The following is a 16,274-nucleotide window of genomic DNA, read 5'->3' as shown; positions in this document are numbered from 1 at the left end:
TGTGTAAAGTGTGTAGTTGTTAGGCTGTGATGTTGGGGTAATAGAGGGTCTTTGGTGTGTTAGATGCCCCCAGACATGCTTCCCCTGCTGTCCCAGTGTCATTCCAGAGGTGTTGGCATCATTTCCTGGGGTGTCATAGTGGACTTGGTGACCCTCCAGACACGGATTTGGGTTTCCCCCTTAACGAGTATCTGTTCCCCATAGACTATAATGGGGTTCGAAACCCGTTCGAACACACGAACATTGAGCGGCTGTTCGAATCGAATGTCGAACCTCGAACATTTTAGTGTTCGCTCATCTCTAATGGTGACCCTAAGCCAGTGCAGGACAGCTTGTCCTGGGCTGGCTTAGGTCAGCAAAAATGCGGCACTGTATACAGTACAGGAGCAGTGATACTGTGCAGTGTCCCTATATATAGTACAGGAGAAGTGATGCTGTGCAGAGTTCATATATACAGTACAGGAGAAGTAATCTTAGCAAGTACCTGGTGTTTTTTTTTTTACTTGCACTTTGCTGTATGGTGCCCCTCTCCTCCTCTTTGCGGGATGCAGACGGCAGGCGCTCTATAGCAGGCAGGGTCCTCATGCACAGTGTCAGCTACTCCTCCTCCTACTGCTCACCCTTATGTGCAGGTCCCGTCCTGGCTATGCCACATGTGCTACTCTGGGCAGTGGTTGCCTAGCCCTGCTCTATATGAATTGCGGGTAATTCTGCTGATACTATAAATGGGTTCTGTAGTGACACTTCTAATGGGCGCCCTATTGGTTCTGTGGATTCCCAGCATGTGCACGTGACATAAAGCTGAAGAGCGATTCAATCAGATCGCTCACTTCCATTGTATGAAGTGATTAGTAGGAAAGATAACAGCGCAGAGTCTAAGCAAGTAGCGCCATCTCCCTGCACGTCACCGCCCCCTGCAGCTCTGTCATCTGATAGGCTGATAGGACAGGGGGCGGAGCTTCTCCTACACACATAGGCTTTGCTCGAGCGATGCCGCTCACAGCTGGAGTTGAAGCTGCAGGATACGGACGAGGCATGGACCACAAAGGTGAGGGCTGCTTCATGCGCCGTACAGTCAGTGATGTGGTGTTAGCGAGGACCCTGCTACCTAGTACGCACATACCGCACTGTGCTGCTGGGCTACCTGCAATGTGTGCTCGCATTTATACAGAACACACTTGTCACATGCGGTGCGTTTTATTTGCCTTGCTGTTGTCGCATGCTCTGTACGGAGTCAGCGTCTTTATACAGTGACATACGTGTTAGGTTTTATTCTCACTGGCATTTAGGATCCCTAACTTGTGCTTTCATTTACCCCTAAAAGAACAGATGGGCATAAACTAATAAAGGCTATATTCACATGGAGTTTTATACATGGTGAAAAAATCTGCTTCCGGAATTAGTAAACCTGTTTTATTGCTTTTTTTCACATGACTTGCTTTTTTGACATGATTTTGTCGCAGTTTTTTTCAGTCCATCACACTGTATGGCCCTTGAAACATCGCTTTAGGTCAGAGTCCATGGTGTGAAAACGCAAATTTTTTGGTAAAAAAAAAAAAAAAACGCAGCATTTTACATTACCTGCAAAGTGGCTAATCCCATCCACACATTACAGAAAACAATCCACAGTGGAAATGCTGCATTTTTATAAAAGTTTTTGTTTTCTAAATCGCAGCATGTCAATTATACTTACGGAGATGCTGCTGTCTTCCATAGAAGTATGATAGGGGTAGAAAGTCCGCAGAGGCAACCGTAGCGAGCAGCAAGAAAAAAAAACGCTACTGAATGAAACCATGGCTGAAACGCGTCATGTTTTTTTGATGCAGTTCACTATATCTGGTCTTAGCCTTAAAAAGCTAGCTGTTTGTTTTTTTATGCAGTTTTTCCAAATGTGCACCAGAATTCTTGTGTAATTTGTGTCATAGAACTGGTGTACATGCTTTACTGCTCATTGGTGGGAATTCATCAATCTCTACACTTTTTTTTACTATGCCCTTTTGTTGCACTCAACGTTTACCACAAGCTTTGATCACACACCCTCCACATTTTGCGAATGTGGGCAGGGATGCCTTGCCCCGATAGATTCATTATAGTGGAGCAGATTCTGAGGCGGATTCCCACATCAAAATCTGGACCAAAAAAAACTCTGAACTCAGCTTAACAGAAAATCCTCAGAGAAAAACTCCATGAACTTTCTCTTTTTTACAGCGCTGCGAGAACTGCAATGTGTTGCCACCGCAGTTTTTCCCACAGCGCTTTTTTGCTGTGGGAAATCCCATGGGGCTTTAGCCTTAAGGGCACTTTCAGGTTTGGCTTTCTGGAAACAGAAAAGTTTTATTCATTGTCTTCTATGATGTGATTTTGCAGTGCCCATAACCTTATGTCTAAATGTTGTTAATTGTTTCTTGGAAGGGCTGGAAAAAACCCGCCCCTTCACCACATTCACCATTTTTAGGCATTTTAGTTTTCATTTCAAATTTTGAGCTGTTCAGTGTACATAGGCGATTGAAGCAGGAGCTGTGAGCTCAGCTCCTGCTTTAAGGGTGCATGCACACTACGTAACGCCGGGCGTGTATGAGAGCCGTACACGCCGGCATTACGGCAGACTGCCGAACACTTCCCATTCACTTCAATGGGAGCGCTCGTAACAGCGGCGTTTACGAGCGCTCCCATTGAAGTGAATGGGAAGTGTTCGGCAGTCTGCCGTAATGCCGGCGTGTACGGCTCTCATACACGCCCGGCGTTACGTAGTCTGAATGCACCCTAAAGCTGCGGCCTGGCTTGCGTGTGTAGGCGCAATGACGACGTCATCATCATCACATCACTCACAGCTCCTGCTTTAATCGCCTATGTGAATGGAGTGAGAGAGCGGAGAGTGGAGCGTCGGGGGAGCGATGGAAGGTGAGTGTGTTTGTTTTGTATTAAATATTAAGGTGGAACATAATGAAGGGGGCCCATGAAACTGGGGGGGCAAATGAAGGGGAGGGGGGGAACGGCATGACACTGGGGAAGATGAAGGGGGTGGGGAGAGAACGGCATGAAACTGGGGACAGAGATGGAGGGGGCCCAATGAAACTGGGGGGGAAATGAAGGGGAGGGGGGGAACGACATGACACTGGGGCAGATGGGGGGGGGGTGGAACAGCATGACACTGGGGCAGAGACGGGGGACATGAAACTGGGGACAGAGATGGAGGGGGGACATGAAACTGGGGCAGAGGAAGGGTGTATATGAAACTGGGGGAGAGATGGAGGGGGGGGCATATAATTTACGGGTGACTGTAGGAGGATTATACTTTGTGGGAGCACATGATAAATGAATGAGAATGGGTGGAGTCAACATAAAAGTGGGTGGGGCCAAATTTTCCGCGGCGCGCAGAGCACATTTTGCCCCTCTTTCTATTCTTTAAAAATTGGGAGGTAAGGCAATGGTGACGCCACACTCCTGCGTGACGTCACTCGCTTCATCTGCAACGCACAGTGTCTCGACTCCCCCGCCTCCTTTACAAGGGGGCCCACTGAGGCTCTGTCACCCAAGGGCCCATAAAAACCAGGAGCCGGCCCTGTCTCTGAGTAATGCATCTTGTCTCAGCAGGGTAATGACTTAGACACAGTATAATACTCCTCCCCATTTGCCTCACACACAGTATAATGCTCTCCAGTGGCGTCACACACAATGTAATGCTCTGCCAGGTAGCACGCGCACACACAGTATAAGGGTAGGATGCAATAGAAGAAAAATCGGTTTGCAACACTCCTTTGAATGTTAAAAGTCTATTTTTAATTCACTCCATTAAAAGGTAAAGTACACACAATAGAAAAAAGTGTCAAGGAAAAACACAAAAAATACGTGCGTTAAAAGGGGGATGGCTGACCCCGAAACGGGTTTATCCTTGACACTTTTTTTCTATTGTGTGTACTTTACCTTTTAATGGAGTGAATTAAAAATAGACTTTTAACATTCAAAGGAGTGTTGCACACCGATTTTTCTTCTATTGCATCGTACCTATGGTTGCTCCTCCCTTAGTCCGGAGGCTAGGTTTGGCACCTGGAAGAATTCTATTGCTTCATGTGGTAGGGTAACGGTCTATTTTTTTCCATTTTTTGGTATAAGGGTTTATGTTCACATGGTGAAATCTGACACTGATTTTGAGGCAGCTTAGACATTGTGCAACGTTTTAAAGATCTTACGCAAATTACGACAAAGCAGATTCCGGCAAAACTGACATTAAAAATTCCCCACTTGATAAATTCCCTCCTTTATATGTTTAATTTTGGGAAGAGGAAGTTATACACAAAGCTAAACAAATATTGTTAAGGGGAAATGCGGAAATGCAAAAGGGAAATAACTAATGATCAACTTTCATAGTGAAACCAAAAGTAGCAAGAGCATGAAAGTTATAGGAGCACTCCAGTGTTTTTTGTATATTTGTTTTTTGTTTTTTGTTTTTTTTTTGTCCTTGGCCACTTGAAAATGAGCTTTTGTATGGTGAAATGTTACTGAATAATTTCATGATGACTTTATTGTGAAGTTATATGCTCCCCTCCGAAGTATTGCCCTCCTTTCTGCTACTCTGCTGTCTAGTTCATGTCCTTGAGCCGCTGGTGTTTTAGCTTCTGTTAAATTGACATTGATTTCCGCTGGATATAGTTACTGTCCATGCATCCAGTCCCCAGCCGCCGAAATTTTCACTTCTCTGTAAATGAAAGCCCCAATTAATTTCTGGCTGGATATTGTTACTGTCTAGGCAGTTTTGCTGTTAATCCATGGCTAGTGCTGACAAAGAGAAATTGAAGCATTGGCGGCCCAGGGACTAGATGCGGGTATACCTAGTGCGGCTGCTGGTGGTTCTGTGTAAGTGAAACAGCAATGAAATTCAGATTACAGGCTAAGAGCTAAAAGCTAAACTGCAGAATAATTGCATTGTAATTATTTTAATTTAATAAAGGGGTTGTCCACGAATTAAAGATTCTTTTTTTTACAGGAGGCCAGGGAAGGTAAAACATACTCGCCTGTCCCTGGCACTCTGGTGACTCAGGCTGCTGTCTGTGCTACAGGGCTGTTTTGGTAGAATTCCTCACTGCACATGATCACTGAGGCCAATCAGCGGCCTAAGGAAAAGAATCGGGACGTCACAGGTGACATATGAGTGACACTCTGGGTCCTTTTGTTAGGCCACAGCACTTTTTTTTTTTTTTTTTCTGAAGAACTACGTGCAGTTTTTATTTCTTTTTTGTAATTAAGAATTTTTATTAAAGATTTTGCAAGGGGAAAATAAAACGGACAGTAACAAGTAACAGGATTAACAAATGTCTCGAGAACGTCAGGATGCATAGTTAAAAATGAAAAATAACAATCATAAAGCAAATACAATAAACTAGACACAGAGTGTCTGCACCAGTCCACAACTCGTGCCAGGTGGGTGGCCAAGTAGTAGAATTTCAGGTCTGGGAGGGATAGTCCACCACAGTTTTTGGGGTGGAAGAGAAGGGCTTTACCCACTAGAAAGGGCCTGCCTGACCAGATAAACTGTAGTTGGGTGGAGGTGAGAGGCCTGAGAAAGGGCATGAGGATATGGATGGGAAGCGTCTGCATAAGGTAGAGTAGACGAGGCAAAATGTTCATCTTGAAGATGGTGCACCTCCCGAACCAAGTAAAGGCGTCAGTGGACCATCGGTTGCAGTCGGCTCTGATAGAGGTCAGTAGTGGGGGAAAGTTTCAGCGAAAGAGGTCTTTTGGGTCGGGAGTGAGATATACCCCCAAATACTTAAAGAGGACCTTTCACCGATTTGGGCACAGGCAGTTCTATATACTGCTGGAAAGCTGACTGTGCACTGAATTCAGCGCACTGTCGGCTTTCCCGATCTGTGCCCTGGGTAAAGCGCTATCGGTCACGTTACCGTAGCGCTTTACAGTCAGAAGGGCGTTTCTGACACTTAGCCAGGGACGCCCTTCTGTCCAGCAGCGCCTATCGCGCTGTACAGTGTGAGCGGGGAGGAACTCCCCCCTCCCTCTCCTGATAATACTCGTCTATGGACGAGCTGTGTGAGCAGAGGGAGGGGGCGTTCCTCCCCGCTCACACTGTACAGAGCAATAGGCGCTGCTGCACAGAAGGGCGTCCCTGGCTAAGTGTCAGAAACGCCCTTCTGACTGTAAAGCGCTACGGTACCGGGACCGATAGCTCTTTACCCAGGGCACAGATCGGGAAAGCCGACAGTGCGCTGAATTCAGAGCACTGTCAGCTTTGCAGCAGTATATAGAACTGCCTGTGCCCAATCTGATGAAAGGTCCTCTTTAAAGGAAGAGGGTGTCCAGTGGAAAGGAAAGGACTGGACTGACTCAGGGACGTGGCCTGGGGAGAGTCACGTTAAGAGCCTCCGATTTCGAGAAATTAATCTTAAAGTGCGAGAGCACTGAGTAGTCCTGGAAGGCTGACATTAGGGCCGGAAGGGAAACATGGGGGGAGGAGAGAAAGAACAGCAAGTCGTCCGCATATGCCGATACCTTATATAGGTCGGCAGAGTGGGCCACACCTGAGATGTTTGGGTCAGCTCAGATGTGGCGAAGGAAGGGTTCAAGTGTCAGGACAAAGATGAGAGGCGACAATGCGCCTCCTTGTCTGGTACCGTTTTGAATTGGGAAGGGCTGGGATAACAGCCCGTTCACCCTGACTATTGCTGTGGGGAGCGAGTATAGGGCCATAATCCAACTCATCATGTGTTCCCGGAGTCCAATATGTAATAGGGTTTCTTGCATGAATTGCCAATTAACCCTGTCAAAGGCTTTCTCGGCATCTGTAGAGAGAAGCATGAGAGGTGTGTTTGAGAGCTTAGCCCCATACATGAGATTGATGGCTTTGGTGGTGTTGTCTCGAGCCTCACGGCCAGGCAGGAAACCAGCCTGGTCTGGGTGGATAATGTCTCCAAGTAGGGGGGATAGGTGGGTTGCCAAGATCTTGGCCAGGATTTTGAGATCTACATTAATTAGCGATATGGGGCTGTAACTAGGGCAGAGGAGTGGGTCTTTCCCCAGCTTGGGGATGACCGCGATGTGTGCTCGCAAGGAGTCTCGACAGAGGGCCGAGCCATTGGTGAGGGAATTAAAGATTTTCATTAGTCGAGATCTGAGTTTAGGGCCGAGTTTCTTGTAGTAAGCTGAGGGCTCGGCCCTGCCCCGAGTTAGGTAAGTACAAAGAGGCAAAGGTAAAAATTTGGGAGGTATTACGGCCCTTAATAGAGATGAGCGAACACTGTTTAGATCAGCCGATCCGAACAGCACGCACCCATAGAAATGAATGGAAGCACCTGTGACGCTGACTTTGCCGGCGGCCGGCCAGCATCACAGGTGCTTCCATTCATTTCTGTGGGTGCGTGCTGTTCGGATCGGCTGATCTGAACAGTGTTCGCTCATCTCTAGCCCTTAACCATAATAAGTCTCCCCTCAGTGTCAGTGTGAGTCTCCAAATGCTCCCAGGGGAGGAAGCGAGAGATCGGGATAATAGTCCCTCTGAATTTAGGGTCAGGAGAAAAGCTGTGATATGCGTGGGGAAAACAAGCATTCGCCAGCTTGTACGGTCTACCTTTGGTTTACTGGTTGTTAGAACAAACCAGGCATAACTGCAAGTAAAAACCACATGCAGTTCTTAAAAAGAACCTTTCACCACCTCCAAGTCCAACTCATTACATGACTTAATGGTCACATCTCCACTGATTCCAATTGGATTTTTTTTCTCTAGCTCCCACCATTCCCGAGCAATCACTGCTGTTAGTTTTGGAGCAGACAAGGGGTACTGACACTGGCCGCCTCTGATTGGAATTGTAAATCATGCCCCCTGTCTGACACTGCCCTTCTGATATTACAGAGCCTAAATAGCACGTCAGACACCAAAATTTGTTTGGCTTATTACTCTGAATAATGGGGGCTAGAGAGAAAATTCCAAATGTGCTAAGATCAGTAGAGTGTCTCTTAACCCCTCCCCAACAACCGCCATAATAGTATGACAGATGCTGGGTCTTTAACCCTTTCACTGCCAAGGGTCTCTGGAAATTTTGCACCTCCTGTAGCCAGAGCAATTTTCACAGTTTTGAGATGGACAAATCAAACCTAAATTGCAAAATTAAAAAAGCATCCAACCCCCCATACCTATATATTTTCTTAAAGTAGACACCTGCAGCATTATCTCAATGCCATTTGGTACTGTATACAAACAGACACCTTCATGCAATTTTGATTTAAAGTGAATGTTTTATGAAAAAAAATGCAAATAAATGTATATTAGTTGCTAAAAGCGGAAACCAAACAAAAAATTAAATGCACCAAACCTCCTAAAAATGAGAGTTCAACATGTGCAGAGTTCATTAATATCAATATGGCCTACACTCGCATGCACATGTCTTCAGAAAATCGCTAGAACTGGAGGGAACAAAAATCTTCTTTGAAGCTAGAAATGTTAAAAAGTATCATCCTATAAAATGTAGGGATTACACACCATGAAAAGTAAGCAAACCCCTAAATCCTATATATTTTTTGAAAGTAGACAACCTGAAGATTACATATATCTCAATGGGTCATCAATAGCCACATCCACCTTCATGCAACTTTGTGACACAAATAATTTTTTGAAAAAATGCACTAAAACACATATTTGCACCTAAAATTCATGTTCAATCTCAGATTCATATAGAAAATAGATTTAAAATAATATCTTAAGGTGTAGACTGTGTGTGTGTGTGTGTGTGTATATATATATATATATATATATATATATATATGTGTGTGTGTGTACCGTAAACATCAACTACAACAAGAGTTCAGACTCTGAAAAACCCTAATACAGAAGACAGGCAGTATTTTGCTGTTATTCACTAATATGTTAAAAAATCTATACTGCACCTTGCAGACTGTGATACCAAAATCTAACTTTTTCCAGATTACACAGCATACCGTGTATAAAACCACAATTTAATAGTTCATATATACAACCACTTTTATGCAATGTTGCGGCAAACAGAGATTGCAAGCAATAAATTGCACAAAAATTCAAATTTGCCACTAAAGTGCAGCTCAAGCAATCCCTTTCTGCAAACAAAATGTACTTTCCAAAAAACTGCAAGATATGAGGAGTTCATACATACCACACATGTATATATTTACAGGGGCGGGTGTTAAAGAAACGCCAAAATCGCAGAAATGTGCCCTCCCATTTTGTGCATGCAAATTAAATAGAACTTTACATAAAAATGTTATTTTCCTTAGCTCTATAAAAATTTTAGCAATCTGTACGTTTATCTCTAGTGATAATCATTATTACTATTATTTTAGCGTGTAACGGATATCACTAGAGACGTATTTTACTGTAGAAAGCTCAGGTATGGACAGGACAGGGATTCAGTGAAATTTAAACTTTATTCATGACTTTGTGTTTATGTTGTGTAAGTTTATGGTGCGATTTTATTTTGGCGCTGCGACCTGGACAATAGTAAGCGTCTGGGTCACAGCGCCAATAAACTTCCTGGTTATGTTTAGAGGGTATTACATAAGAATACCCCACTAGTAAAGCTCAGGGGGGAATTATATTATACCTGTATGTGACAATCAGACAGCAAATGTATAGTATGCTCTCCGATTGGCAGGAGAAGGGTTCATAGGGACAGAAGAGTCCCTGACACCCCCTCCTGGTGTCACATACAAGTTATTCAGAGTCAAATTGCTTCTCTGTCTCTATGCATGCTGCTGGGCTGCTCGTGCCCCCTCCCTTTCCTGTTACAGTTCACAAATTGTGGGGGGGGGGGGACACTTTAGAGCTCTATATCTTTGGACTGCATTGACATATCTTGAGGCTTTAAAAAGCACTTTAAAGAGGAGAATCTCATCTTTAAAACTTGATGATACAACTTATAGTTTTGAAGCAATTCACTGTTGAAATGTTGTGGGGATTTGAGATCTGCAGTTGGATCTCAATGCCAAATAGCTTGTTCAACAGTGAATCACTCCAAAACTGTAAGTTGTATCAAGTTCTTGGTATCATTTTAAAGATGAGATTCTCCTCATTAAGATATGTTGATGCAGTCCAGCAATATCGGCATTAGTAGGGGGGACGTAGTAGCTACGTCCTCGGCTACTCATGTGCCACCTTGCGAGGACGTAGAGCTACGTGCTTGGCAGTGAAAGGGTTAAATATGATGGCCACTCTGCAGCATGTGTTTTACAGCGGGGACCCAGCTGAAAATTGGTGGAACACGTTATAGTCTATGGGTCTGTGGATTTCTACGAATAACCGCTTTTTAAGTGATAAGGGTTTCTGTTTTTCGGGTCCCTAAGCGGACCTGAAGAACGGAATCTTGGACACTAGTATGAACCTAATGTCAGTGAGTATAAAGTTTTATTTTTTTAAAAATGTGAGCCGGGGTCATCTTTAGTGTCCCAAACTGACCTGAGAGTTTCTCGTTAAGCTTACAGTTCTTAATTTAAGGTAGGTCATGTGCGAACCCAGCTTGTATGTGGTAACGCTAACCCTCTGGCTTATAGGTCTGGTTGTAGTTGAAACCCCTGCAGTTACACTAGTGGACAAAAGCCATGAATATTTTGGAACTAAGTCCTTTTGTTGTAACAAAAATAACTTCTTGTCTGTCTCAGTTTTCAGTGGTAACATTTCAGCTTTGTTTCCTGATTTATTTATTTATTTATTTTTTACCTATAACCCCTGTGCACTGTTCATTTCCTGCTACCTGCAAAAGACATCATTCTGCATGGGCATTGTTCTTTTGCATAAACCATTTTCATAATCTAGCTTCCGATCTAGAAGACTTAGCTGTTTTTTTTAAGCATGTAGCTGTTCTGTTTTGTATGAAGCAGTAATATAGATGGTCTGTATTTATATTATGTGGCAATGATAAGCGGATATAAGGAGCCATACTAGTGACACAGTAACTAAAGCTATTATCTTCTATTTCTCTAGCGTCTCTAGATGAAGATCTCACACTCACACTGATGGAGTTTGATGATGCCTTGCAAGATTTCACCAGAGGACCTTGCGATTCTGAGGATCATCTTACAATACTTAAAAAAGAACAACAAATGTCTTTTAACAGCAGTGACAGTGGGGCAGAAAGTAAGACAGCAAATATATTACAGTACAGAGGTTATTCAGCTGTATCCAAATAAAGCACATTTGGGCCCATCACTGCTGGAGAGTGCACCACCTCACACATGATGCTAACCCTTAACTGGGCGAGAGGGTAACTGCTTATAGCTGGCATACATTTCCCACTTCATTTAAGCCAGATTTCTGGCATAAATGTTGATAAAACATGTCCACTCTTGCTATGCCCTCTTTAGGAGGAAGTGGCAAGGGGGTATAAAAGTAAAAAGTCACTTTTTTTTGTGCAAATCAGCACAATTGTGACTTTTTATGCCAGAAAACGGTTTAATAGTTTTCTAGTAAAAATGATGACAAATGGCTTTTACAGACTGGTGCAGATTTTATTGCATTTTATTTTAGTGCATCCTCTGTCCATTATGCAAAATCCAGACCAATATTAGCATAGCGTTCTCAATAAACCTTCTCCTTTGTGTTTCAATTTCTCAACATTTTCAAGATGTTTCTTTGCAGACATTGAGCGAGAACACTTGTGAACATTCATTGGTAACAAATGCACACAGACCATAGTGCTTTCAGCTGATAGGTTATGACAGAAGTGGATTTTCTAACACTCCCTGAGCCACTACTACTACAGTAAAGCAGAGGGCTTGTTATCTATTGCACTGCATCTTCAGGGCTCAGCAATTGCGAACCAAGAACTACTGTCTCCATCCTGTTGAACTCTAATTGTCCATGGTGCCTCCAATTCTCTGCATAAATTTAACCTAAAACTACATCAGATTCATTCCTGTAAGGGGAAAATGTATGTTAGGATTAGCAGATAATTTGGTACCATTAGGGTTAGATGTTTTCAATGAATGGGATGACAATCAGTGTAATGGACAGCGGATCATGGCCCACTCTGCTACCAAACTGGTTTGGGTTAGAGCCACCTCTAAGGGCGTTTCCAAGCAGATGCTCTGGTTTTCAAAATTCAACCCCCATATAGAATCTGGACCAGACTTGAACATATAGATAGCAGAAGCTTTGTTGAAAACCAGAATCCAGACCAGAACTAAAGGACATCTATTGCATGAGATTTCAGCGCACTGTCAGCTTTCCAGCAGTATATAGAACTGCCTGTGCCCAGTCTGATGAAAGGTCCTCTTTAAAACAGAAGAACAGCATGCATGTGGATAGACCATCAATATAAAACATATATTTGGGACTGGAATATCCCATTAGCTCTGACTGCTAGAGAAGTATATTATTTTGCATTAGATTTTAATTGTAATTTATGGCAAAAATGAAAGTTGAGCAGAGAGACTAATGACTGTGCCTGAATTGTGACGTATTTAACATCAAAATTTTCTAATACTTTTCATGACTCGTCTGATATGTGGGTAGAGCTTAGCAGAAAAGGCTGGGACTTGTCAAAAAAGAATGATATCTAATATGTGACACCAGGCAGCAAAATTTAGCATTTTTTAGCAGAAACCAAGTGGTGTAAGGTTAGACTGGACAGTCTAAAAGTGTGCTGTAATGTCAAACGGCATTAGATATGCTTAAATTTTGCACAAAATGAGATGGGTTATCAATATCAGATGGGTGGGAGTCCGGCACCACCATGGGAACCAGATCTGTTCTTTGTGTATATTACTGCAGATCAGCTCCCCTTCATTTGAATAGGACCTAAGCTGCAGTCACTTGGCTCAGCCACTATGTAGAGAACAGAGCTGTCTACTTCCTTTTCCATTCTTTGTATATCCACTATGGGAATGCCAGGTGTTGGGTCCCCACTGATCTGATATCGATTACCTATCCCTAGGATTGGTCATCAGTATTTTTAGCCTGGGAAAACCCTCTAATCTCCTCAATATATTTTTAGATCTCCACTCTTTGAAGAGAAACAACTTAAACGAGGGAAATCTGACATATTCATTCACCAGCACAAGCCATCAACCCAAAGGTAAGATGCAAAAATATTAGTGGAAGGGGTTATAACATTTGTATAATGGATTTTATTTTAGAAAAATTGTCATCATATGTTCAGCTACAGTGAAACCTCTACAAAATCTCTTTGATAAGATGACCCCCCTTATAGATTTTCAGTTTGCCATATTTACCTTCTTTGATAGGCCCCCTCTCCCAAAGAAGACCACTTTTTGATGCAATTTTTGGTGGTCATCTCAAAGATCGTTCACTGTATGTATATGTGTGTGTGTGTGTGTGTATATATATATATATATATATATATATATATATAATTTTTATTTTTTTTTATTCATTTATTGTCTCCTGGGTGGAGCTCAGTTGTAGTATGACTACTCTTAGTTATACCGACTTATAAGCTAATATTGCCTGGTGGGAACCTTAACAATGGTGATGACTGCCAGTAGCTGTTACAATGTAGAAACTAGACTGGTAAACCATAAGAGAGATTCAATCAGTCATTTATTATGATTGTCATATTTGGAGTTGGGAATTCATGTTTCCTCTCATTGTTTTTTGCCTTCCTCTGGATCAACATTGAAGGACTATAACTTAGATTTGATGGACTGGTGATCACTTTGCACATGTATTAACCACGCACGTGTGTATACCAGCATCTCAGACCATCACACTGTATTGTTAAAGAACATGTTTATTGTTCCTTCCATTTTACTTAAAGTGGTTTTCCAGTATATAAGGTAGCCTATATAACAGTGTATATACTCACCTGTCTGTTCAGCCTGCTATCCAGTGGAGAGTCTCCCATTGGGCCCCTGATCTTTGTTGACATTCTTCCTGTGCATGAACACTTCAGCAAATCAGTGAGAGTGCCTAAGTGGTTAAAATAGTCCACTTCCAAAATAACAATAACAATTTTTCATAAGTTTGAACAGTTTCTTATGTTAACCTGTGCCATGTAATATAATTCATTTAAGCAATATGTCTCCCTCTCTACTTCTACTTTATGTTCACACAGACTGTTTCCCTATAGCGTCCTTGTCTTTATTCTCCCATACAGAAGTCTATGGAGAGGGAAGATGGAGAAAGCTACCTTCACAAATGTATTCTTCATTCTGTGCAGTGATGGTCTTCTCCTTCACTCAGAGTAGTGTAGCAGCTACAGTCATTTATGTGTCCGGCAGCCCCCTTCTAATTTCACATCTGCGACATGGTCTCCGTTGTTCAGATCTGCCAGGGGAACAACGAAGGGCCAAACCACTGTGTTCACACACGGAGAAGGATGTTAGCAAAAAATCGGGGTAGAAACAACAAATCCTTCATGCTGGACTTTTCTCTCTGAGGCTTTTCCTCAGTTTCTGCAATGAAGTCTGCAACAGATTCCAGAGCAGATGTGAATTTAGCCTAAGTGGAGAAGGAAACCTATTTCCTTAATAAGATCAAGTATATTAAAAACGTTATATAGAAGTTGTTTTATAATTGACAGTATGCTTTATAGCAGCTGAGTCTGTTCGCCTACTGTATCTACAATAAATCACTTTCCTTGAGATTATTGTCCAAGGACTACATTGACACAAGAGATGCATCATGTCTGGTATTGTTTCAGATATGTAAATTATTGCAACCTGAATACCTTTTTGCTTCCTGAGACATTTCCTGTTAATCGTTTCTTCTTTCTATTTAATAGCAAAGCTTGGTGACACACGCGAGCTTGAAAACTTCATTTCTGATCTCGATAAAGTTCTCAGTGGTAAGTTATAATATTTCAGTTGAAAAGGGTAGAAAGTCCACACAGCAAAACACTGTGAAAATGCAATGGAAAACAAAGTTTTGCTACATAGGGCCATAGTCTAGAATTGGAACCATGTATCTGATAATTGTGTGTTGTATTAGGAAAATGTGCTTTTGTTTTCATCTAAAAAATATATATTTGTATTCAAATTCTATTATTGGTTTTGTAAAGGAAAAGCAAGTGTACTTTATTCCCATTTTCTTTAATCTCTTACAGATTTCTAAAAGAAGATGCCGCCAGTTTTATCCTTATAAAATTATGTGTTGCACATTAAAGCAATTGTCTTTTGAGCGATAACCTCTTCTAGTTTGGTGCTAGCTAGCCTAGTCAGACACTTACACAGCTGCTTTTTGGTTTGGCTTGTAGGCTGCCCATATATATGAGATACATTTCTATTATTTCTCCATAATTTGACATTTCTCTTCACCTGCTTCCCATGTCTACCATGCTTCTTCTTCAGTAGTTCTGTGCAATTGTCTCACCATGCATATATCTTAACTAGCAGCTGTATTGTGTTTATATATACATATATGTATATATTAACCTTTAATGGTAATTGTACATACTGTAAGGTATAAAGGAAATACTTTTCATGTGTATGCTATTTTTATATATTTTATATTGTTACACACAGTTTTCTATGCTGTATATAACAATTATATTTATGTAATGTGAAATATCATATATTTATGATAAATAAATAGTGGTAACAAATGGTTATCATGTGTACCAGGTAAGCTTGCTTTGTGCTAACTTGGGGATTTGTTACACCTTATGCCGGGTTCATATGGGGGTTTTTGGACTGGGTTTTGAGGCGAAGGCTGCCTCAGGATCTGGTCGAAAAAACAGCTAGCTGCGACTGGATGCCGGTGCAGTGCATTGGCATCCAGTTGCGGCATTCCGCTCCTGATCAGGCCCAAATGAATGGGCCTAGTCTGGAGGGAGTGTTCGCGCCACGGTTGCTGCTTTTTGTTCGCTTCGGTTTGTTCCCGCTCGTGGAAAAAGAAACCCATTGAATTCAATGGGAGGCGTTTTTTTGGAGCGGATTCCGCGTCATAATCCTAACCAAAAAACCCCATGTGAACCCAGCATTGGAATTCCAATATAGAGGGGTCTGAGACACTGCTAGATAAAGCTTTGCTTTTTTTTTATTGTGGAGAAGAAAAGCACATAACAGCAATGTTTTGTATGTATAGCTAGAGCAGACCTGGGCAATGTGCGGCCTGCGGGCCACATCCGGCCCTCTGACTGCTTCTCACCGGCCCGCATAGCTAGTTGAAGTTTTTTCAGGGACCTGTGATGATGTCATCAGAGCCTATCACCAGGATAGGCTATGACTCGTTAGTGGGCGGAGCCACACGGGACTGTGTGCTTGATGCAAGCAATGGGAGCTGCTGGATGATAAAGAGAGAAGAGACAGCATGTGGGAGCAAGAGGGGGGAACTAGGGGCA

The 16,274-nt window shown here is 42.5% G+C and overlaps 1 protein-coding gene across 1 annotated transcript; it reads left to right on the top strand.

The window, feature by feature from the left end:
• Positions 1-1,012: 1,012 nt before the first annotated feature.
• Positions 1,013-15,112, top strand: LOC142184504 (regulator of cell cycle RGCC-like). Its single transcript, XM_075259399.1, has 5 exons — positions 1,013-1,048; positions 10,958-11,110; positions 12,969-13,049; positions 14,718-14,780; positions 15,039-15,112. The coding sequence occupies exons 1-5, from the start codon at positions 1,036-1,038 to the stop codon at positions 15,044-15,046; spliced, it is 318 nt and encodes a 105-aa protein (XP_075115500.1). The 5' UTR covers positions 1,013-1,035; the 3' UTR covers positions 15,047-15,112.
• The last annotated feature ends 1,162 nt before the right edge of the window (positions 15,113-16,274 follow it).

This window comes from Leptodactylus fuscus, chromosome 11, assembly GCF_031893055.1.
Source record: "Leptodactylus fuscus isolate aLepFus1 chromosome 11, aLepFus1.hap2, whole genome shotgun sequence".
Lineage (NCBI taxonomy): Eukaryota > Metazoa > Chordata > Amphibia > Anura > Leptodactylidae > Leptodactylus > Leptodactylus fuscus.
The sequence above is the reverse complement of the archived record's forward strand: the minus strand, read 5'-3'. Positions and strand labels throughout refer to the sequence as shown.

Excerpts from the sequence above, each read along its gene's own strand:
- LOC142184504 (XM_075259399.1), top strand. Across the intron at positions 11,111-12,968 it reads CAGTGACAGTGGGGCAGAAA|ATCTCCACTCTTTGAAGAGA; the intron begins GTAAGACAGCAA and ends ATATATTTTTAG. Across the intron at positions 13,050-14,717 it reads CACAAGCCATCAACCCAAAG|CAAAGCTTGGTGACACACGC; the intron begins GTAAGATGCAAA and ends TCTATTTAATAG.